The sequence below is a fragment of the Pinus tabuliformis genome, chromosome 3_1 (genome assembly GCF_031772625.1).
Source record: "Pinus tabuliformis cultivar Carrire ecotype Pingquan chromosome 3_1, CPIR1, whole genome shotgun sequence".
Taxonomy (NCBI): Eukaryota; Viridiplantae; Streptophyta; class Pinopsida; order Pinales; family Pinaceae; genus Pinus; species Pinus tabuliformis.
The window spans coordinates 246,722,544-246,746,650 of NC_142301.1; the positions used below are offsets into that span (position 1 = coordinate 246,722,544).

At 40.3% G+C, this 24,107-nt stretch overlaps 1 protein-coding gene across 3 annotated transcripts in view; it reads left to right on the forward strand.

The window, feature by feature from the left end:
* LOC149186724 (uncharacterized) overlaps positions 1–23,899 on the forward strand; it is a 47,147-nt gene extending 23,248 nt beyond the window's left edge. For 2 of the 3 annotated variants that reach the window (XM_089411103.1, XM_089411102.1), the window contains exons 7-13: positions 20,645–21,235; positions 21,612–21,992; positions 22,271–22,346; positions 22,465–22,528; positions 22,740–22,872; positions 23,112–23,225; positions 23,492–23,899. In XM_089411103.1, coding sequence (XP_089267229.1) covers positions 20,645–21,235; positions 21,612–21,992; positions 22,271–22,346; positions 22,465–22,528; positions 22,740–22,872; positions 23,112–23,225; positions 23,492–23,557 — 1,425 coding nt within the window. In that variant the 3' untranslated portion in view covers positions 23,558–23,899. Of the gene's footprint in view, positions 1–20,644; positions 21,236–21,611; positions 21,993–22,270; positions 22,347–22,464; positions 22,529–22,739; positions 22,873–23,111; positions 23,226–23,491 lie in introns of those variants that run through there. The other variant, XM_089411104.1, reaches the window with a different exon arrangement.
* The last annotated feature ends 208 nt before the right edge of the window (positions 23,900–24,107 follow it).

A 24,107-nucleotide genomic window follows, 5' to 3' on the forward strand; every position in this document is an offset into this window, starting at 1 on the left:
AGGAATTAAAAATTGTTTTGCTGCTTTGAGGGATCCAGAATGTGTTGCTTGAGATTGTATTTTGTGAGTTTGTTGGCGAAGACAATTCTTTAGCAGTCAACAACTCTTCCAGCTCCCTGTCTAGTTCCTCATCTGGCTTGGCTTCTCCCTAGGAACTAATAGTTAGCAACTTGTTCATCTTGATTAATCTCTCAGCTGAGGAATAATGTTGCTGGTACTAAGCTATAGACTTGGAGATGTCTTTCTCCAGCTTTTTTTTGGATCATATGGTCTCTGTTGACATTGATGGAGTCATATATCAATTTTTCTTCACTAATCCTAGGGACCTCCAGCGGAGCTTGTGGATTCCTTCGGCCATTGCTCTAGCTAGTTCACAGCATTACATACTCCTTGAAGCTGAGTGCTTCAGCCTTCTTTCCTTAGCCAATTCCCATGGTGGTAGCAGCTTGGTGGATATCTTCTTGAGTTGTTGGTGGCATGGGTAGACTTGTTCGACCATGGTTTTGTAGGATTCATGCACTTCAAATGTACAAAACCTGTAGTCCTCCATGCTACTTCCCTTCTGCTTCAGATTTTTGTTGTCAGACTTTAATAGCTTGACCTGTTGCTCCAGCTCTACTATGCAGTCATCCTTTTGCTTCAGCTGTTCAAGGAGGTCTTTCACATTTCTCTCAGCAGCTTGAGAAATGTTGTGCTTGTTGAGGCCATAGCAAGTGGATCTTTTTTGGTGTCTGGTGATGAGCCCCAAAAATGGGTAACTTATTGGGCTCATTTTGCCTATTGTTCTCCATTAATCCACCATTCTTCATAGTTTATGCATGCTTTTGAGTATATTTATGTTGATTGAACGAATGAGGATAGTCACTTGACCATGAAGACTAATACGTGTTTATTGCAGATTTTTGGACAGCTTTTGGACCAAGGTCAAGCATTTATGAGCCATTTGACAGCCGAATGCAAGGGGACAAGGCTGAGGATTCGTAGGGAGGGTGCCTCCTGCACTAAATGGCCTCTTCCTCGAGTTCTCCACCATCAGCTCGGAGTTCAGCAGCCCACCAACGTTGATTCCCAAGGGCAGCCGAGCAACTTTTATGAAGTGATTGAGTACTAGCAGTTTGGGTAGCCAAGCCCCTTGAATCAAGGAGGACTGTTGGAGGTCCTCGTGGTGCATAAATAGGAAGGCTTCCAGCCTTTGTAGGTTACTTTTTGAACAGTTGTATTCTGCACTATAGTGCTGCTAGTTTCTCAGCTCATTTTGTAGCTTCTGCTGTACAACTTCTTTTGTGACATGGTTATTTTTGAGTAATGGAAAGCAGTTTCATTTGGCACCAGTTCTGAGCTTCTTCTTAGGAGCCTGCAACTCTTGGGGTTGGGCCCAACCCAAGTGCCAAGGCTTCCTTTGTGTACTGTTATGTGTTGTTGATGTCTTTATCAAATAATTTCTGTTAAGTAGATTAAAGTCTTGCTTGGTTACCTAGGTCATTGTTGATGATTAAAAAGGCTTTTCATGTTCAGATTGGTTTTATAGGTTGATAACGGAGAAGATATTTAGAAAAAGTGTTAAATTGGCAACTAGGGCCAAACTCCATGTGGATCAGCTTATTTATGACAGCTGATATTTTTATTGGATCCCTCTCGTCGAGAGGTGTAGGATTGATCCAAAGATCATCCGATTCCGATAAGTATTTATGGAGATATGAATTTATTTTGTTTATATAATTATTACCAAGCCGACCAGCAAACTTGAGTAGGCTCAGAAGCCGAATAGACGTGTCTATTCATCATCTACGTTCTAGTATAAATTGGTGAGGATTTGAAGTCATTTTAACACACATTCTTGGTGTGTTCTCCTCCTCTCAACGTCTTGGGTTTTTGGAGAAGGAGGGACACCTAAAATATACAGTAGCTGATGCCCTAGCCACAGTTCAGTTGTGCCCTAGCCGCAGTGCAGATGATGCCCTAGCCGCAGGCTTATAAGAAGATCTAAATGCAGATAAGAGGAGACTTATGTGCAGCATGAATAAGCCCCTATACGCTGTCTCAAGAGGCTCCATCCGCAGATGAGAGGAGGGCTAATATAGGCCCTAAATGAAGGTTTGAATCCATTGTCTATTGACCCTATATGCAGCAAGAAAGAGACTCCTTATCCACTGTCATAATCTGCCTTAGCCGCAGTCAAAGAAGGAGGTTCCAGCCACAGCAAATGGAGGTCTTAAGCAGCTGTATAGTAGTGCCCTTAGCCGCAGTAAGGAGAGCCCTTATACGCAGCTCAAAGAGACCCAGTTGCTGTCACCTAAGCCGCTGACATAATGCTACATTGCTGTAGGTAACAGCGTGGCCTATTTCAGGATTGTTTGGGCAAAATCAAGCTGTTCTTGATCTCGGTGTGCTGAGCAAAAGAATCCGCAAAAGGGAGGAGCTAGGGACAGTAGTTTAAGGAGCTGTTTGGATCACTGTTTGAAGGGACTAAAGTTACAGTCCACTGATGGGCTAGGCCGCAGGCCATAGCCAGCAGTTGGAGGCCTTTATTTAGTAGCTGCGTTCAGAAGGTAAGCAGCCCTATAAGGCAGCGTATCATTGGAGGATTGTATGAAAGCTAGCTGCAGTAATCAGGTGAACTGTGGGGCATGGTTAAGGTGTTGTGGCTCTCAGAGGGTGCCCTAACAAATGACCAGGTCTGCCATGCACCAGTCCTTATGAAAGGTACCAGATTAGCAGCCTTGACATGATCAGTGAATCGGCAAAGGAAGGAGAGTCTTATGGAAGGAAAGCTTCAGTAATATGGGTAACTGACTGAGCTGTTCATCTGCTACATATCTTCAGTCCTTGGGATCAGATCTGCAACCTCATTGTGTCATCTTCAAGGTGAAGATCTCTGATGTCTGATCTCCTATTTGGCAAGTCAAGTATTGACTTAAAATCATTGTACTCTATCTCTCTCTCTCTCTGCTGAACTTTGAAGATAAAAGAAGATTTGATCAAAGGGTTTCCCCACACATTGTGGGGTTTGTCCCTGGCTTGCGCCATATCTTGTGTCCTCTTGTCTTGGCTTGTCTTCTGCGTTTTATATTTATGTTCTATCTGCAGTTTATCATAATGCTGATGTGATTGCCAATTGTGAAAATTCAAATAAATTGCTCTAGCATAGAACATACCAAAAATTAACATGGTATCGGAGCTGAGGTGAAGACAATGCCCAAGCAAGAGTGAAAGAGCAATCACCAAAGGCAGTTGGGACAAGACAGAAGGATCAATGGGTTCCCCATAATTCACCTAGGGTGAAGTCAAAGCAGAGAATGTTATCAGAATGGCGCAGCAGAAGTTTCTGATGGCCCATCTAATGATCCCTTCATTGGGAAGTTCGGTTCTAAGGGTGAAAGGAAAGGCAGATGCCTTGTTGAAATAAGTTCGGCCGTTATGCGAAGGAGTGTCCGAATGGCAGGGACACATCTCTTGATGAAGATAACAATCATTCCTGGGACATCTTCAATAATCAAAGGAATGACTGGTAATGCAGGTCATCAAGGAAGTGGTCGACTCCTCCACGAAAGCAAGAAACCCCTGAATCTCTTTTATGTACCTGATCGCAAGAAGAACCCGATGACCATCTCGGAAATGGAAATCAAAGGTTACAAGATGGCACTTATCAATGGAAAGGTACGTGTTTGAAAATATATCTTGTTAAGATGTTTTGAGTTCTGGGTTGTATCAAGTTGCTAGAAGTCCACTGGGGACCATGTCCGTTGACTCAGCACTGGAGGTCTGTGAGTCAGATGGTGACTCGGATGCTTGAATTCAAAGAGGAGCATGTAGGTACATGTCTGAAATGTACCGAAGGAAAATATTATAAGGGGACCATTCCCTTCATGCAGCAGGTCCACAGGCTTGGAACAACCCGAGGAGTTTAAGACTCATGATCGGGAATCCCATGTATACAGGTGGAAGAAAGCTCTCTATGGCTTGAAGCAAAACACCTCGGGCATAGTATGAGAGGATTGATAGCTGTCTAATGCAGCTGAGACTCACCAGGAGTGAAACTGATCCAAACCATTACTCGAAGGTTGTGGATGATAAACCTCTCATACCGGCACCTATGTCTGACAGGTGCAGACCCTCTCATTTATAGGAGATAGAGGGAGTTGGATTCTGAATGTGAAAAGATAAGCTGCAAGCCTGTGACTACCTCAAGGGTCTTAACTTTCAGAAGTTATATGGTAGTGATGTCGGACCTGATTTGGGAAATGCCTCTGAGTTTTATAAACTCATTCGCGTTGATGTTCTTGGAGAACCTCTGTCCGGACATCTGTGTTGCAGTTAGCATGGTGAGCTCATATTTGATTGAGCCTCACTGGATTGGTGCCAAGAATCTTCTGAGGTATCTTCAGGGCACAATCTCTCATGGATTGAGATACACTGCCGAAAAGATGAAATTGCATTATTATTCGAATGCTGAATGGGCAGGCAGTGTGGAGGATCACTAAAGCACTTTTAAGTGCTCTTTCTCTTTGGAATCTGCCTCGATACCCTGGATGAGCAGGAAGCAGACGTCGGTGACTCTGAGCACCACCAAGGCAGAATACATTGCTGCTAGTATGGCCTTCTGTGAGGCAGTCTGGTTGCTGAAGCTCTTCAGTGAGCTGTTTGTTCACATGATGAGTACCACTGTGATTCTCTGTGACAACCAGAGGTGGGATTCGATTATTGAGGAATCCCGTATTTGTCGATTGCTCCAGCAGATAGACATCATGGTAAGTCGATGAGCAAGGAGGCTCCATCGCATTAGGATGATGCACAGGACAGAGCCCCTAGGAAAGATCAAATTTGTGATTTTCCTGAACGACTTGGAGTCGTCGAGAGACCTTTGAAGAAGGGTCCTACATGTTGTATACATTGAGCTCTGGGAGCTCTGGGGGGCTTGCAGTTCTACTGGAGCAACATATGACCACAGGGTGACTCACCCTCCCCTGGTGGTGTGCACTGGAACAAGATGATTCGCTCTCTTGTGGGACAAGATGATTCGCTCTCTTGTGGAACAGGATGATTCGCTCTCCTGTGTGGCAGGATGATTAGTTCTCCTGTGAGGCCTGGATTGATGTGTTCTCCATGGCGATTGTAGCAGGATTGATGTGTTCTCCTGTGAGGACAGGATTGATTAAGTTCTCCTGTCGAGGCATCCTACCCATGCAGTCTGGGACTCATGGGAAGTACCTCTCATCTGATCAATGAGCAGGGAAATGAAGTTAGGGACCATAGTAGTACCGATGGACGCATCGTTGTATCTACCGTACTCCCTATGCTAGGATGACCTCCATTGATCTGGGATCAATGATACTGGTCTGGGACCAGTGGTGGGAGTTGTACATACCATGACGCTGACTTCGGGTCAGCTGTGACTGGTCTGGGACCAGTGGTACATACTCCGAGACTGACTTTGTGTCAGTGCAGTACTGGTCTGGGACCAGTGAGAGTGGTACATACTATGACACTGACTTCGGGTCGGTTGAAACTGGTCTGGGACCAGTGGTACACTCTCTGAGACTGCGATACTGGTCTGGGACCAGTGGTAGGAGTGGTACTTACTATGAAGCTGACTTCGAGTCGGCTGAGACTAGTCTGGGACTAGTGGTACGCACTCTGAGACTGACTTCGGGTCAGTGGAGAATGGTATGAGACATTCTCGATCAATTCTTCTTCTTCATAGTTCAGCAGAGCTGAGCAGAGCAGAGCTAGCAGAGCTGAGCAGAGCAGAGCCAGCAGAGCTGAGCAGAGTTGGGCAGAGCAGTGCAGGGCACTGATGGCCGAGATTGTACAGTCGGACTTATGGATCACTGGATGGAGTTCTCCCTAGTTGAGAGGGAGTGTTAAATTGGCAACTAGGGCCAAACTCCATGTGGATCAGCTTATTTATGACAGCTGATATTTTTATTGGATCCCTCTCGTCGAGAGGTGTAGGATTGATCCAAAGATCATCCGATTCCGATAAGTATTTATGGAGATATGAATTTATTTTGTTTATATAATTATTACCAAGCCGACCAGCAAACTTGAGTAGGCTCAGAAGCCCAATAGACGTGTCTATTCATCATCTACGTTCTAGTATAAATTGGTGAGGATTTGAAGTCATTTTAACACACATTCTTGGTGTGTTCTCCTCCTCTCCACGTCTTGGGTTTTTGGAGAAGGAGGGACACCTAAAATATACAGTAGCTGATGCCCTAGCCACAGTTCAGTTGTGCCCTAGCCGCAGTGCAGATGATGCCCTAGCCGCAGGCTTATAAGAAGATCTAAATGCAGATAAGAGGAGACTTATGTGCAGCATGAATAAGCCCCTATACGCTGTCTCAAGAGGCTCCATCCGCAGATGAGAGGAGGGCTAATATAGGCCCTAAATGAAGGTTTGAATCCATTGTCTATTGACCCTATATGCAGCAAGAAAGAGACTCCTTATCCACTGTCATAATCTGCCTTAGCCGCAGTCAAAGAAGGAGGTTCCAGCCACAGCAAATGGAGGTCTTAAGCAGCTGTATAGTAGTGCCCTTAGCCGCAGTAAGGAGAGCCCTTATACGCAGCTCAAAGAGACCCAGTTGCTGTCACCTAAGCCGTTGACATAATGCTACATTGCTGTAGGTAACAGCGTGGCCTATTTCAGGATTGTTTGGGCAAAATCAAGCTGTTCTTGATCTCGGTGTGCTGAGCAAAAGAATCCGCAAAAGGGAGGAGCTAGGGACAGTAGTTTAAGGAGCTGTTTGGATCACTGTTTGAAGGGACTAAAGTTACAGTCCACTGATGGGCTAGGCCGCAGGCCATAGCCAGCAGTTGGAGGCCTTTATTTAGTAGCTGCGTTCAGAAGGTAAGCAGCCCTATAAGGCAGCGTATCATTGGAGGATTGTATGAAAGCTAGCTGCAGTAATCAGGTGAACTGTGGGGCATGGTTAAGGTGTTGTGGCTCTCAGAGGGTGCCCTAACAAATGACCAGGTCTGCCATGCACCAGTCCTTATGAAAGGTACCAGATTAGCAGCCTTGACATGATCAGTGAATCGGCAAAGGAAGGAGAGTCTTATGGAAGGAAAGCTTCAGTAATATGGGTAACTGACTGAGCTGTTCATCTGCTACATATCTTCAGTCCTTGGGATCAGATCTGCAACCTCATTGTGTCATCTTCAAGGTGAAGATCTCTGATGTCTGATCTCCTATTTGGCAAGTCAAGTATTGACTTAAAATCATTGTACTCTATCTCTCTCTCTCTCTGCTGAACTTTGAAGATAAAAGAAGATTTGATCAAAGGGTTTCCCCACACATTGTGGGGTTTGTCCCTGGCTTGCGCCATATCTTGTGTCCTCTTGTCTTGGCTTGTCTTCTGCGTTTTATATTTATGTTCTATCTGCAGTTTATCATAATGCTGATGTGATTGCCAATTGTGAAAATTCAAATAAATTGCTCTAGCATAGAACATACCAAAAATTAACAAAAAGGCTATCAAGCACCCCTATGGGACCATGAGCTAGGACCAAGGCGTCCTTGCCGCCACCAAAAACACTGTCTTTGCTTCGTCATGCAATTGTTAGTGTTAGATTCTCATTTGTGGAAGTTGATACCAGTTGCGGTTACATGCTCAGGTCCATGATTGCTTAGTTTGCATAGCTATTTCACATGATTTTGTTGCCAATAAACTTCTGTTCATTTTCTTTGCTGATATTTAGGTCAGATTAGGTTAAAGTAGCTAGGTCTTTGGTTTTCCGAGTCTTTGTTTGAATAGTTTGGAAAATAACTTGCAGAGCACCTGTGATACCTCTTTTCCTACCCCTACTCCATCAATACCGCCTGCTCCGTCCTCTAACTCTGATTCTTGCCTCACATTTGCTACGTTCCCTCACTTTGACCTAATTTCCATATTTTTGTGCAACATTGCTCTACCCCTCCTTGAACAAATCCAACCATCCTTATCACTCACCCGCTTCGTTTGCCAGGTCCTGGACCCCTCCACATCATCATCCAACCTCTGTACCCACTTCTTCACCTTTCTTCCACCATCAACCCTTCAAAATCCCCTTTCGGAACATCCTGTAGAAACATCCTGTAGAAGCCATAGAACATCCTATAGAACCCCTGCAGACTTCTTGTAGAAGCTCACAAAAGCAGTTTTGAGATCCGATCACTATGAACCTCTCTGGAAGGGTGCTAGGGACCCCCTTAGGCCCTCTTCTCACCTTTCCAACCTCTTGCAAGCGTCCACTCCATTTCCTTTTTCCAATCAACCTCTGCACAGTCAAAATAGTCAAAACCCCTGCAAAGTGATTCCACAAATATTATTCGAAAATACAAAAAGATGTTTTCTTCATATTTCTATTCAGAAGTAGCTTAGTCACATGCATTTTACTTTTCTAGAAGTCAATGGCATCCGTTTTTGTAGTTTTCATCCTTTTACTTGCACCAGTAGGGTTAGTCGGTAAAACTAGGGTTTGTTAGGGTTTGCGCTCTTTTTAAGCTTTCAACTTCTTTTTGCAAGTAGATTAGCCTCTGGTTGAGTTAGTTTTCTTCCATCACAGTTAAAAGCTTGTTCTAAGAGCTCATAGAAGTTGGCTTAAGCTCCTAGCAGACTTGTGCCAGCTGATCAAGTGATAGCCTGTGGCAAGAGCTAGTACTTGTGCATATAGCACTGTCGCTTCCAAGTTTGTTACGAACTACCGGATTGATAAAAGTAAAGAAGGGAGTCCTAGGAGTTGCAGCATTATTGCTGCAATACTGGAGCCCACCATCTGGCACAATGGGCCTTTTTGTGATGACTAGCACTGGAGGCAAATAAGGAGTTGACTGGGTCTTCGCCTTGTGCTCCACTATCCTGTAGACATCCTATTCTTGTGCTTCTTGTTGGGACTTCAAAGCTTCTTCATTTGTCATTGTTTTTTCTCTTTTTCTTTTTGTGCTTTTCTCCCTTATTCTGATGCTTTTCTCTTTTGTTCTTTGTCACTCCTCATTTCCTCCTCTTCCTTCTTCAACTTAAGTTCTTCGGCTATCCGATCTACTTCTTGCTCGTATTTCAACATCTCCTCCTACACAAATCTAACTGCTTCCTACTAGGCAACTTGCTTCTTGACAAGTGCTTCTCTTTTAGCTCGAGCTTTCTGCTTTTTTGCTTGAGAAGAATTATAACCTATCTTGAAATAACTTTTGAGAAGTTTAAGGCATTTTTCTATTTCTCTTCCTCAGCCCATTTATCTGTGGAATGTTAGATCACCAAAATGGAATAGTGTTGGGACATCAGATCTGCTCTAGCTTCTTTCATGTCTTTTAACTGACAGGAGCCCAGGGTTAATGGCTATTGAAGAATGTAACTAGTGTCAGTCTTCATAATTGTACTTGAGTCATAATGTAATATATTTGTCAAAAAGAAATCTTTATTATTATTAATTTGACTTATTAAAGCATGAATTTCATGCTTGGGTCAATTGTCATAGGTCCAGCCTCCATTGTAGGCTTTTAGGATTTTTAAGTCAAAGTCAAAATCTATTTTGTCATGTCAAAAGCTTCCTCCATCAAGTCACCTTGCAAGTTGGCCTCCAAACTAATCTACTACAAGTCGGCTCCACAAATAAACTCATGTCAACTCATTTTACAGTTGGAAACAACTATAAATATACATGTAAATTTCGCTCAACAGAAAGGAGTAGAAACAAGTTCAGTTGATTACAGAAAGGATAATTCCAAGGTTGTAGGCCGAGACATCAAATCCACTACAGAGCCGGAGCATGAATAAATTGAAGTATCATTGAATTGAAGCATCACTGATCCAAGCATACTGGGTTATCATAGGAATGAAGCATGTTTAGGATTGCCACAGGACTGAAGCATGTTTAGGACTTCCACAGGACTGAAGCATGTTTAGGACTTCCACAGGACCAAAGCTTGATTAGGGCTTCCACATGATCGAAGCATAATTGGGCTGCCACAAAACTGAAGTATGACACTACTGAAGTATGACTGAAGCATGACATAGTTGCAAGATTGAAGCATAATACCAAATTTTGTCAAGGGTTGCAGGACTGTGTTATCATATTGTTGCAGGAACAAAGTATTGAAGAACGAAATACTAAATACAAGACTCAGAACTGAAGCATGATGTAACAAGGTTGACTTGATGGATGGAAGAAGTCTTTGGTCTAGGTTATAAGGGTCTTGGTCATCTCAACTTTTTTTTTGAATCTACTGAAGGAAGAGTTCTTGATTGGGTTTTCCCCTACCTAGGGGTTTTGCCCTAGTTGTGTGCCTACATCTTGTGTCCTCTGTTTATTGATTGGCATTAGTCTTGATGATAAGAACAAGATAAATTGAAAGAAGAAGAACTGATAATGAAACATCACAAGATAATGTCATAATAAGAGAAATCAACTAAATAAACACCCAAGTTGCCACCCTAATGGATTTCTCAACATGGTATCAGAGCTATGGTGGAAGAAGGTTGAAGATCACCTTGTTGGCAAGAAGGAAAAGCAGTCTTGGAAGAAAAAGGTTACTCCCTGGCAAGTTGTTTGAAGATGGGTTTCAATATCATGAAAATTGCAGGAAGCTGAAAGAATCATCTACAATCTATCTAGAAGAATCTAAATACCCAAGGTCGAGTTCCTTAAGGAAAGACTAATGAATTTTTGGGCTCCCCTAATAATCCTAATCATAATACCTATAACCGTAGATCTATACAAAGAGGAGCGAAGGTGTAAGGCTCCTTTAAATAGTCTGAAATCATCATTTAAGAGTTATTTTCTATGCTACAAAACTTGTGAATATATCGTCATCAGTCATCAAAGTAGCAAGCTGGTTGTGTATCTCACAAGTTCATTTTTCACTGTGAAAGGGAGTTGATCTCCTTCAAAAAATTATGAGCCCTAAATCTGGTCACTGCCACTTTCAGAAAGGAGCCAAAAGTCTGAGCAAATCACTCTCCTTCACATCATCATTTTGAAGCAAGCTATACAGTAATATATTGGGTGATAAAAGATCCTCTGTTCAAAAGTATATAAATACAAAGTTTGAACCTCGACAATGATATAGAAAGTTGACCTTGGAAGTCGAGTATATATCTAGATAAGTACAACAAGAAACCAAACTCAGAGATTGTCATAACAAAAGGGATCTCTTCTCTTATAAAGACTGTCATATAGATATATATTCAAAAGCAGAAATCTGAATGAAAGAGGTTGATTCTGGTAACCAGAAAGAACAGTCATCCTAGGCATATCAAAAATATGGACAGTATCCAATCTTGAAGTTTCCTCAAACAAAGGGCATTCAACGCTCTAGGAATCAACTCGAAGAAATCAAGTATTGTCACTATTCCTTACTTAACAAATGTATATGCAACAAGTCTAATGGATCATCAAATCAAAGGTATGTAAACATGAGGTATGTATATTTATTTTGTTTAAATGAGTTTCTAGGACTTGAAGGATTTCAATGTATCTAATATTATAAAACCCTAGATGGTCCATATAAAAATCCTTGTTTATAGTTAGTCTAGGGTAAAGATTGTAATCCCTAGGTGACATATGAAAAACACTTGTCATATAGAAACCTTAATCCTTATCTTCTAGGGTTTGTAGGTAATCTAGGGTGTCAAGTAAAACCCTAGTGTTGATTGAAAGAAAAGATAACTTGATTTTTGCTATATCTAGGGTTTATCCTAGGATTCCATCCATTGTTGAAAATCTAGATTGAAAATTAACATCATGTTCTTGGTATCACATGTTTTGCTTGGAAGTATTTATTGCAGGTATAAAAGATCATGGCTTAATTCAAAGAGAGCACTTCAAGGAATCCCTACAAGGTTTGTTAAGGAACATCTCAAGGTACGTCTTAGACTATACACTTTTTTATAAAGTTCTCTTAATATAAAAGGTATGTTCATTATCTTTTGAAATTTGCGTTACATTACTAACATCATTATGTCAAAGGTTTTTGAATCTTAAAAGATTCTTATTTGGGTGATTAATCATTAGATTGAATCTACCCTCATTATATTATCATTTGATCATTTTTGTGGAACCCTAAAAGGTTCTCTGTAAAACCCTAACCTAAGGGTGTGTCAATATTGATTATAAAACCCTAGTCCTTTAGGGTTTGCTATTAATGTCTAGATGAATCCCTAGATCTTTAAGGATTGGTAATATAAGGGTTTATAAGCAAGACCCTTGTGATAGTTGTAGTAAAGATTCTAGAAATAAAACCCTAGGCATATATTCATTTGTCTATTTGAAACCCTAGCTTGATCAAGGTTGTAATATATCTAACCTTGATATTGTGATATGATTTATGATTATGAAATCCTAGATATGTATATGTGAGTATGTTGACTTAATTATTTTAGTTTGTGAAATTCTAGGGCTTGTGATAAAACCTAGTAGAAATTGATATTCTAGGACTTGACGATATTATGATGAAGAATCTAGGGTCTGGAACAAACCCTAGTAGAATCTGTCATAAAATATATTTTAGACATATAGTACTATGATTGGATTATTATTTTGAATTATTGATATCTAAAGCTTTGTGTCTCGAGGTGGAGTCTAGGGTTTATGACAAAACCCTAGCAAAAAGTTGATGTCTAGCATATAAAAAGATGTATCTCATGAACCTTACTAGGTCTAGCTGTTTAATATCCAAAGTCTAATGCTTCCATTGACATAATTTTGATATAGCTAACTTCATGCTTTTGTATATTTGTTTTTGGTTGTACCTACTATTAAAGTTTTGTAGGTACATAATCTTCAAGATAGTAAAGATGTTTGTATAAGCATGATGAAGGAAGCATATGAATAAAGCCATAAGAGAAGGAAGTTGTTGATCTCCCTAAGTTAAGAGGGAGCCTAGATAGAAGAAAGAGTACATCTCCCCAATTGAGAGGGAGGGCATATTATGATAGTCATGATAGATACCTTGAAAAAGAAATTGGAGAATGAATTGGTGTTGTTGAAGAAATGAAAGAAGAAGAAAGCTTCCAACAAATTGAATATGGATAACTTGATGATGATATTAGCAGCATCTGAATAATTGAGGACCTCGAAGGTTTGTGCTTACTTGTATATTTGAAAGTTTATTATTGATTGGGGTTTGTGTTTGTACAGGTAAAATCTCTCCACAAGAAGATTGAACACTTTGGAAGCGTGCTTGGACAAATGGATATATCTAGTTTGATAAGGAGAGTTGAAGCATCTAATGGCGGATGCTTGGGAGGACATCTTGCCGACCTATGTGTGTTTGATGTCTAGATCCCGAAGAGGGAGGGTGGCGTTGGTCTTGGAGCTCTGACCTTAGATATGCACCTAGATCCCTAGGTTGATGGTTAGTTAGTAAGCCTGATGGTACCTAGACTGGTTGAAAGCTTTAGTCCATCTTAGTCCCACCCAGATAGATAACTCTGGTAAGGTTTCAGTTCATGTTATTTTGAGATCTTCCATGCACCTATATGTAATTATGAATACCTCCCAAATTCTTTTTATTCAAGTGAATATCAAGAGTACATAGAAGCAGAGCTTCCCCAAGCACAATAGCTCATTGCAAAGATACAATATGAGAGCCCAAAGCTGAATTATATAGAAGAATGGGTGGAGATCCCAATGAAGAACCAAATGGCAAGTGTGATGATGACAATCCGAAAGCTCTCTCATGCAATTCGAATTCCCCAAAGAGGCCTACGTAATCCTTGAGAGGAGCTAACTCGTTGTTGAGGAGGGACAAGTGTATATGGGAGTGGAGTGGTAGGAGACCACTCTCCACTCATCTTCAGTGAAACTCCAAGTCAAAGGTCACCAAAAAGATGACTCACCAAGGAAAATCGAATTCCTCTCCATTGGGAAACTTGTGGCCCCCTCAGAAAAATTGATTTTCTTGGAGCACACATCTTTTCCTTGATTTTAGGAGTCCACATCAACTTGAGACCTCACTTTAACTCCTCCATGATTTTCCACCTCATTTCCACATCATTTAGCATGTGTGGATATTTATTTTTCTCCATTTATTTAATTGCTAGTGTAATTTATTTCTACTTTTTCCACTAAACTTGGGAAAAGTGGGTTTTGAGGGTCTAGAACACATTTTTAACCCCTCAAAGTGTGTCGTAGTAGAAATTCGAGGGTGAGAGGTGCAATTTTTATTATTCATACCCCATACAACTTCTCTAGACATCACTTGTTACATTTCATATACAAATTTTATTCCAATTTCCACCTTGTGGGAAATTTTAAAATTAAAAAAAGATCTCGTAGACCTAATCAAATTCCACAATTTTTTTTTGTGTGATCTAGTATGGTAATATACAATGACCCTAGACACTAGGACTCACCTAAGGCCTCACCTAAGGCCTCACCATCAAGCTGTACGTCGGCTTTAAGGTTATGTTTGGAGGTAAAAACTCAATTAACTATTAAGTCCTTGTGAGGAGATGATAATTAACCAAGTGAAAAAATCCTCCCAGAGTAATACTCACTTGATGATAAGGTCCCATGCTACCCAGGCCTATTACATGACTCGACTTCTAATACTAGTATCACTTTTACATTGTCCCCGCAGGGATTGTGGAATTTGAGTACAACAAAAAATGATAAGAAGTAGAGTTCAAAAACTCTGGAAGTATGATGATCTTTGATGGTACAAGCGACCTTTGGCACATCCTTCGGCATGGAGTCTTCAGATAATCTTTTGGTGCCACTCCAGTGGTTAACAGGTCCAATTGAAAACATGATAGCGTAGGCTTGGTAAAATGTATTTTATAACTTAATTGATGGAGAAAAGATGTGAAGCTAGTCAATATAGCGTGGGAATGATTTGACCATACTTGAGCTGAGGTGGTTGACACCTTAGCGCTGGCAAGGAGTGAGGAAGTGCTCTCTCCAATCTATGCTCTTCATCTCACAGGAGGAAGACAACATTGAATCATGTGAGGGAAGAGCGAAATATGTTGTCATTTTAAAGTGTTTATTTGAGTATGGGTGTGAAAAATCAAGTATTAAATGTCCTTTTTACACTTTAATTTAACTAATAACCAAACCAACAACGTATTTGATAAAGATCAGGCCTAGTGTGCCATGGCAAAGAGGCAAAAGAAAGGATTGGCAATATCACTGGGCTGAGCATCACTGGAGTGATGTATCATTAAGATAATGATTACTGGGGTGATATATCATTGGCTTGATCATTATTTGAGCGATAGACACTTAGATAAAGAAGTTTGTAGAGTGAGTTTTAAGTCAATTTTGGTGAGTGTGTTGTTGGATTGAGCAACAATGGAGGGCTTTATTGCTAAGATAATGATCAGTGGAGCAATATGGTGCTTGAAGGAGGTTTAAGAAAATGATCGAGCCAAGTTGAGCACCTTTGAAAAAGCTATATCATTGCCCAAGTTAATAGTGGAGTGATACAATGCTTGAAAAAGAAAGCTTGAGAGAGAAAACACTGAATTTAGTCATCCCTTCATTGTTGTGTTGCGGGGCTAACGAGGACTACAATGCTATATCATTGGACTAGTCATCATGAGGGTGATATGGCATTGGAGGCGTTGCAAGACCAATTTTATGAGTTGTCACCTTTTTTTTTTAAGTGCCATGTCGTTGAGATAACACTTAGTGAAGTGTTGTATCACTAGGATAGTGATCTCCCTAGTGTTGTATAATTTGAGAGGGCATCATCTAAAAAATTTGCTCGAAACTCATCTCAAGGGGTGGTAGGGCCAACAAACAGGTGCTTTCAGCTAGGTCAATTAAGCTTAGAAGGTGTATGAAGAGTCTCGATTAGGTGGGACCCTCATTTCCTTCTAGGCATAGTGGTACTTGGCGAAAATGAGGGTGGTTGTTGTAGTTGCTACAACATTTAGCGATGCACTGGTAGAACCTCTGAATCTTTAAGGGCTGCCTGTTACCCACCATTTTATGGGTAATATCCCTAGGAGAATTTTTTTCTCCAAGATGGTCCTCAATTGGCAACCAACAACCCCTTGCAGCCACCAGTTAGCTCATTGTGCTATTTCTCCGCCACTTGAGCTAGCCATGTGGTTCCTCGCCCATCTGCTATGATCATATGTTTGAAGGTGGGCCTCCCGAATTTAAATGTATGCCTTGTCATTTGGAAATTGAGTGTTGTAGTTTGCTTATCTTGGACACTTCTGGGCATGGATTAATGGGAGGATTCAACGAAAAGAACGGGCTAGGTCTGTGCTTCTGTCCCCTATATCCCTCTAAGGAATTAACCTTAGATTCTAGTCTCATGGGATCACTTTTACTGACCATTTGGTTCTAGGGATGGTATCTCACGGGAAACCCCGATTTTTGTTGCGTCGTCCCGCTCTCTTATCCGCATATATTACTCTCTTTCCATTCATTATTACCCCATTCATCATTTCTCTCGCTTGGGTCCACATAGGGTTAGCTTGCCCCTTCCCCTTGCCCACACCTTGGGTCATGGCCTGGAATGAAGCCCGGAGGTTGATGCAGCTGAAAAGAAAGGTAAAAGCATATATGGCCACATTCAACAGGAAAATGTACCACAAAATGGAAAAGATGGCCGGGACAAACACATATAGCATGTGGGCAAAAGCCAATACATGAGCTCTACCCTATCATCATGACCATCACCTTGGTTCCTACAGGTTCTATGAACCTTCTTCATCATATAGGAACCCATAATTGTCCCAACCCCTGATGGGTGATGAAACGCCTCACCTTAAGAGGGGGAATTCACTGCTACATCTTATACATCATGCTCTACCCCCTAGACCCCCAAGCAATTAATCAAATAAAATCATAAAAAGGCAAAAGGCATATAAAGAAGGGTGAAAAAATCAAGGCTGGGGCACCTCATGTACCACGATTGCTCCCTCTTACACATTATAAACCCAACTGTGGGCTTCCCTTTTGTTAGCTACCCTTGTACCCCAACATGTGACCCAGGGATGCTCCTTCTCATTCCCTACTTCATTCATCTATTTGTCACATGCCACCACCTTTTGAAGGATGTACCTTGACTATATTATCCCCTTTAGAAGTAGACACCACCTAATAGGATTATTGGTTAACCCCATTTGGACTTTAGGAGACATTGGCACATCCCGAAGCCCATTATGGAAGGGCAGGCCATTATGAAGTCCCTACCTGTGGTCCATGATTAGGTAAGCTCATTCACTCGATTTCTCTAATTATTTGTTGTACTGGAAGGCTAGGGGACGCATTGGATTTTATGCAGAATTGTAGATAGTATCCATCTTGGGTTTGGTTTCCCTATGCGGGGTCCTAATCCTCCAGAGGGCTACATTGGCACATGTAGGGTGAGCGTTGAGAGCCATGGGCCTCTCCAACAAGAGATTGCACTCCATAGATCCCCACAACCATTCAGAGATTACTTGTGGTTCACTTTTTTGACGAGGAGGATGCACTTGATCCACCATGCCCAATTGGCCCCAAATCTACACCATACACTTGGTAGATGATCCAGGACTTGCGTGATGATGTGGCATAACATACACCATCATCGTAGCCGTTGCAGGCGATCTACAGGCATCTTTGATTTGTTTGGAGACCCATGATGACACTTGTGTGCCCCCACATGTCATTTGGAGCACCACAGGTTATTACAAGGGGCCAACCCCTTGTCCACTTCTTTTAAGGGTCTTACTCTTCATTATAGCACCCATGGACCTCATTAGGCCTCCTAGAGGGCCCTACGACATGCATAGATTATTATTTGACCTCTTGAGAGGATTATTCTTTCATTTATGAGTTAGTTTGGTAGGCTTGTCACCAAAAGTTGGATTATTAGAACATTATTTTATTCTTGGGGCTTATGTAGGCCAAGGAGGCTAATTCGAACTCCTCATTAGTGTATAAATACAAGTGTGATGAATTCATTTGCTCATCATCACTTTGGATTGGATTTCTTCGCTCTCTCGAGAATTTCACACTTTTTCTTGGAGGATGAATTGGAGCTTTATGGATGAATTTTGATATGTGGATTTGGTTTATCTTATCTTGGAGCTTTTCTCTTGTCAATTGTGAATGGTTGGATATACTCCGTTACATGTAAGTACATGCTTGTTAATGTTATTCTTGTTTACTTTTGTCATATACGTTGTATTGGGATTTCCGCTGTTCTAGGGCTAATTGCTACATGCATTTACTGCTTAAAATTGTGGAATTTATCTTTATTATAGATCTCTCAATGTACAGGCCATGTGTTACGTTACCTCAGAGGCACTACCGAGTATGGATTATGGTACAAGAGGACAGAGGGAGTGAAGCTCCAAGGCTTCACCGATGCAGATTGGGCAGAATGTCCATCATACAAGAAAAAAACTTTAGGTGCTATCTTCAGTGTTGGGTCCGCAACTATTTCCTGGTACAGCAAGAAGCAGAGGTCTGTGGTGCTCAACTCAGTAGAGGCTGAATACATGGTTGCAAGTCAAGCAACATGTGAGGCCATATGGATGAGGAAAATACTTATGGGTCTTTTCAGTTAGGAGATGGATCTGATAGTGATATATTGTGATAATCAGAGTTGCATTAAGCTCTCTGAGAATCTGGTATTTCATGATAGGTCCAAGCACATTGATATCTGGTATCATCATTTGCGGGACTGTGTGCAAAGGAGAATTATGTTGCTACAGTACATTCCAACTGAGGAGAAAGATGCTAACATCTTGACAAAGGCATTGTCAAGAGGTAAATTCGAATTCCACAGGTGTAGGATAGGGGTGGTGAAAAATCCCTTTCTTGCTAAGAGGGAGTGTTAGAAAGTGTAGCAAGAAAGGCTCAATTTGACTTTAGCCTTAGTCAAATTGAGTAAATCGAATTTCCACATCAGCAGGACAACTTGGAGGCAATTAACTAGTGTGACATGGCTCTTGTCACTCAGTTAGATTAGCAAATTCGAGTTAGTGGGCTTGGAGTTTAGTCATGCATGTGTTGATTGCTAAATTTTAGCAATCTAGTTTAGTTATTTTCAATTGTACTTAGTTAACTGACCTCTAACAATTAATAGAGTTAGTTGAAGGTCAGTTGAGCAGTGAGACAACAGTCTAACTTAGAGATTTGTCATTTAACTAATCAATCAGCCCAAAATAGCCCAAACATGCATGGAATTCGAATTGCTCAGTTGGAGTGGAGGAGACAAAGGCTAGTGTAACATTAATTGTATACTAGTTGAGTGTACAGTTTTTGCATGCAGTCAGGAGATCAATTCCTTGGGAATTGCGCAAGGAAATAGGGACTTCCCTATTGTTTAGGAGCTTGAATTAGCTTAGAATTGCGCAAGGAAATAGGAGGTTGGAGGAGGTAGAAATTGGCTAAGTGTTGGCCAGAGGTTCTCATTCAGTAGAGAGAACAATTTTGCTTTTGCAGGTGGTGCTTAAAGCTGGAGCATGCAATTGTAATAGTTTCTCTATTCAACTGATTAATGCAAAGAGGCTTGAGGGGTTTTTCCTAGTTGGGTTCCCCTAGAAATCACTATGTACTTGTGGTTTTGCTTGTTGCATGTCTATGCATGTTGCTCTAAATTGTGATTCTCATTCCGCAGATTAGTAGAATAGAATTTGTGTCTCGTGATTTTAGTTCGATTTCTTGAGCAGTTGCAATTTCTATCAAATTTCTACATGAAACGCCAAAACATTTCAGAGTTTCCGAAATAGGTACATTTAGAAACATCACCTCCCAAAACTGTAAACATCGTCCAAAACATCATATATATATAATAAGACCCATAGATGATAATTTAGAAGGTAAACCAAGTCTATATTAACTCTCATAGATGATTACATGATGGCCAATTTTCGGCCTTTTTGGGTATGGGTACGGCCTGAAACGCCAGGTTTCTAGAAGTTTCGTGCAACATAGTCTTTAAGTGTTGGATATGTCTATTTCTCACAATATCTATATTCCTCAAAATCCCTTTTTGTGTTTGAAGGATTCATGTTGGTTCATAAAACTTTGCTCTCTTTGTCTGTTTGGGCAAGCCTTATTTAAAATTTGAGGGAAAATGTGGCTGTTTTCTTTTTCTTTAGGCAAGGCACAAGACACCTTTATGTTGTGTAGCTTGTCATTGTTTGGAATATTGAGTGCATATTGACTGCAATTTTTTTTGTCTCAACCAGAGGATTGTAGAAATTTTACCATAGTTGTTGTTTGCCCATTGTATAAAGTGATTTGCCTATAAGGTGGTAGACTAATGAATACCATAACAATAACAATTTCAAATTGGTGTCTACTAATTGGTTTCCCAAGAATGTGCTGCATTTTTCTTGGAGCGACTCAATTGTCCATTGCCCATTCAGCACTCTCTTTCTTGATTCTGCTGCATTGTCTTGCATTCAATCCAATTCACCTGCAGCAAGTGAAATACCCAACATAACTTTCCACCTTTTCCCTTATTTAGCTTTGGTGGCAGTAATTCATCCTATCTGAAAAATACAGCATATCGACCATTTGTGCTGGATTGTTTTTCTAAGCAAACCTAATGTTTTAGAATACTTAAAGAACGCAGTAATTTTTTTGAATGAAACGTCTATAATTTTATATTTTAGAAAAATAATGGTAATTTTCTTGTATGAAATGTCTATAATTTCATGGCAGTTTGTATGTCTGGCCTGATAATTATCCATTTTCTTTGTTGCAGTATGTTCTTTTATCTATTACAGAAGGCTGTGACCCTGTGAACCGGCTCTTTTATTGTGATCTCACTGCTCTTCCTGAAGGCCTTGAAGGTTTCAAAGGCAAGAAGGAGATGCTTCCTTTCCAAAAACTTATTGATAACTTTGAAGCACAGTATGATCTTGTTGCAAATGATGGTTCTGTGTTCACTTTCCGAACCAATAAAAATGCTCCTAGGTATAAATTAGTCCGCATAGACTTTACGCAGCCAGAGGCTTGGAGTGACGTTGTTCGAGAATCTGAGGACGTGCTTGAATTAGCTTGCTGTGTCAATGGCAATCAACTTCTATTAAGCTATTTAAGTGATGTCAAATATGTTCTGCAAATACGGGACTTGCAATCAGGACACTTGCTTCATAATTTGCCAATAGATATTGGGTCACTTGATGAGATATCAGGAAGGCGTAAAGACAAGGAGATATTTATTAATTTTACAAGCTTTCTTACCCCTGGCATTATCTATCAATGCAACTTAGATGTGGAAAAACCAGAGTTTGTAGTGTTTAGAGAGACTTTTGTTCCAGGATTTGATCGGACAGAGTTTGAGGCTAAACAGGTAAAGGTTTCCTTCTATTTCTTGCTTCTACAAATTTTTGCTTGACTATCTTTGCTGAGGGGGAAGGGGGAATGTTCTCTATTGAGCATTTTAAACCCTCTTTAAACACCGTAATCTGGCTGTAAAAGCAATGGAGGCTTCACAGTAGAACTTGTTTCACAAAAATGCATTATAAAAGAAAGGCCTAATGTTGTTTATCCCCGCAACAGGACAGATGTATCTATGTTTGTCACTCAGTTGAAGTAATAACGATGGCATTGTCCTCTTAGAATATGAAATACTAATGGGTGATATTATGCTGTTCATCCAGATTGTGTATGGACATGACAGGTTTCTTATATTGTTTTGCGCCTAATCTGCCTTTGATTATTGTTAGGTTTTCATAGCCAGCAAGGATGGAACTCAGATTCCAATGTTCATTGTATCCAAGAAAGGCATTGTTCTTGATGGTTCTCATCCAGCACTATTATATGGTTATGGGGGCTTTAATATTAGCATCACCCCATACTTCAGTGTTGGTCACATTGTTATTTCAAGACATTTAGGGGCGGTCTTTGCTATCGCAAATATTCGAGGTGGTGGCGAATATGGAGAAGAATGGCATAAAGCAGGTTCTCTTGCAAGAAAACAAAATTGTTTTGATGACTTCATTTCTGCTGCCGAATTCCTTGTATCAGAAGGGTATACACAACCTAAAAAGTTATGTATTGAAGGTGGCAGTAATGGTGGACTTCTTGTTGCAGCTTGTATAAATCAGGTATGCCCAAGTATTTGATGATAAGATGCATAGTTAAGTAATAGTCCTGTATAAATCAGTTGCTTGCTTCTCTTCTTCCTCCCCTTTTGTGTCAATGTACATATCAATTTAAAAGTTGTTTATACTTTATATTATTACAAAGCAAATGCTTTTGAGTCTCTGTATTGTCTGTCTTTAAAATCATTCGACAAGTGTAGAGATGACTTAGCAGATCATTTTTTTGTGAAATAAAGGGTGACGGGTCTTGATTTTATTTATTTATTTCCGAGTGTAAACAGAGGCCTGACCTATTTGGTTGTGCACTAGCTCATGTTGGTGTTATGGACATGTTGCGTTTTCATAAATTTACTATTGGTAAGTTTTGATGGGAGAATATTCAACCCCTCTTTTTACCCCTTCTGGTTAGGGACATATTCTTAAACGCAGGCATCTGCAAGATGACTGATGAAGGGACTTGTTTTTAAACCTGTAGGCCATGCATGGACTTCTGATTATGGCTGTTCAGACAAGGAAGAGGAATTTCATTGGCTGATTAAGTAAGAAGACAAATGGAGCCTGTGTCTTAAGCTAATGAGTAGCAGATTGTCTTACTGAATTTCAAACTATTAATAAAAATAAAGATGAATTAATTGTTCCTTTTCCGTTTTCTCTATAGATCATCCAAAAAGTGTTTTGTTAGGTTATCAGAAATTTCTTCTTTGAAAAGACATGATCATCTGTTTGCGGACACATACTCCATTGCTGCAGATACTCACCATTGCATAATGTAAAGAGACCATGGGAGACACGAGGACAGAATTTACAGTATCCTGCTACAATGTTATTGACAGCAGATCATGATGACCGTGTTGTGCCACTCCATTCTTTGAAACTCCTAGCAGTAAGTATTTTATTTGAGCATCAAGTGTCTATGTCCCTGTATTGATTTGTGAACTAATATTTGATATTTGAATGTTTAACCTTCTAGGCAACTGTAGATGCTCTTAATTTGACTTCCTCTATAAGCAACCATTGGTGGATCTTTTGCCTCTCCTTTCACAAATAGATATAACAGTGCTTCATTGTTTTTCATCTATAGTTGATTTGATTAATTGAATTTTGAACTTATTGTGTATACAGACAATGCAATGTGTTCTATGTAAGAGCATGGAGAATAGCCCACAGACCAACCCAATTATAGCCCGAATCGATACAAAATCTGGACATGGTGCAGGAAGGCCAACCCTAAAACTGGTAAGTTATTATTTTTCCTCTACATTCCGTATGCAATAATTCAGTGATTTCATTAATTTTCTTATAAGAAATACTGTTTGTGATTAGCTAGTTGAGGGTGTTAATTGTTTTTGAAGTTTCGACTTTTGAAGCATATTTACCAATCCACGCCTTGTGAATCACATTGTTTTGTAGATAATCATTAGTATCCCATTTATCCCATCCATGTGTGCTCTATATTGCAGAAATTGCTTCTAGTAGTAAACATAACACCTTGTCTCCTGCAGATTGAAGAGGCAACAGACAGATATGCATTCATGGCCAAAATGGTGGGTGCAACATGGATTGACTAGCTTAGGTTGTGGACTTCTTGGAAAAGCTTGAAGTTGTCGCCGACTCTGATATTGCAGGATGAACACGGAAATACTCCATGAATTTCCAAGTTTCTGTTGTAGAAAGGATTGCCGTTGGCGAGGCATGCTAATAAATTTTAAAGAGCTTTTTAATCTGCCACACTCCAATGGTGCTCATGAATGATATGTGTTTTTCTGGGAATTAAATAGATACAAGTCACCTTATATGTGGAAAGTACTGTAGTTAATGATATTATGGCTGAATGTCAAAGCGTACAGTTCAATGTACGATAACTAAGCTACTTTAATGTGGTAAATGTGACCAGCATTTTTTTTTTTTTTTTAAATATTTCGGTTGTTAAGTGACCACTGAAAATTTTCCTGTTACAACATTCATCATTTGTATGGTAAGACTTTGTTTGAGTGCACTTGCAACTTCAGCAGTCATGCAGATAGACTTCTTTATATCCTATATGAAACATATAAAACTTATTAATTAAGTTGACAGGGGTGTTTAATTTAGAATAAAGCTTCTAAAATTTTAATTTAA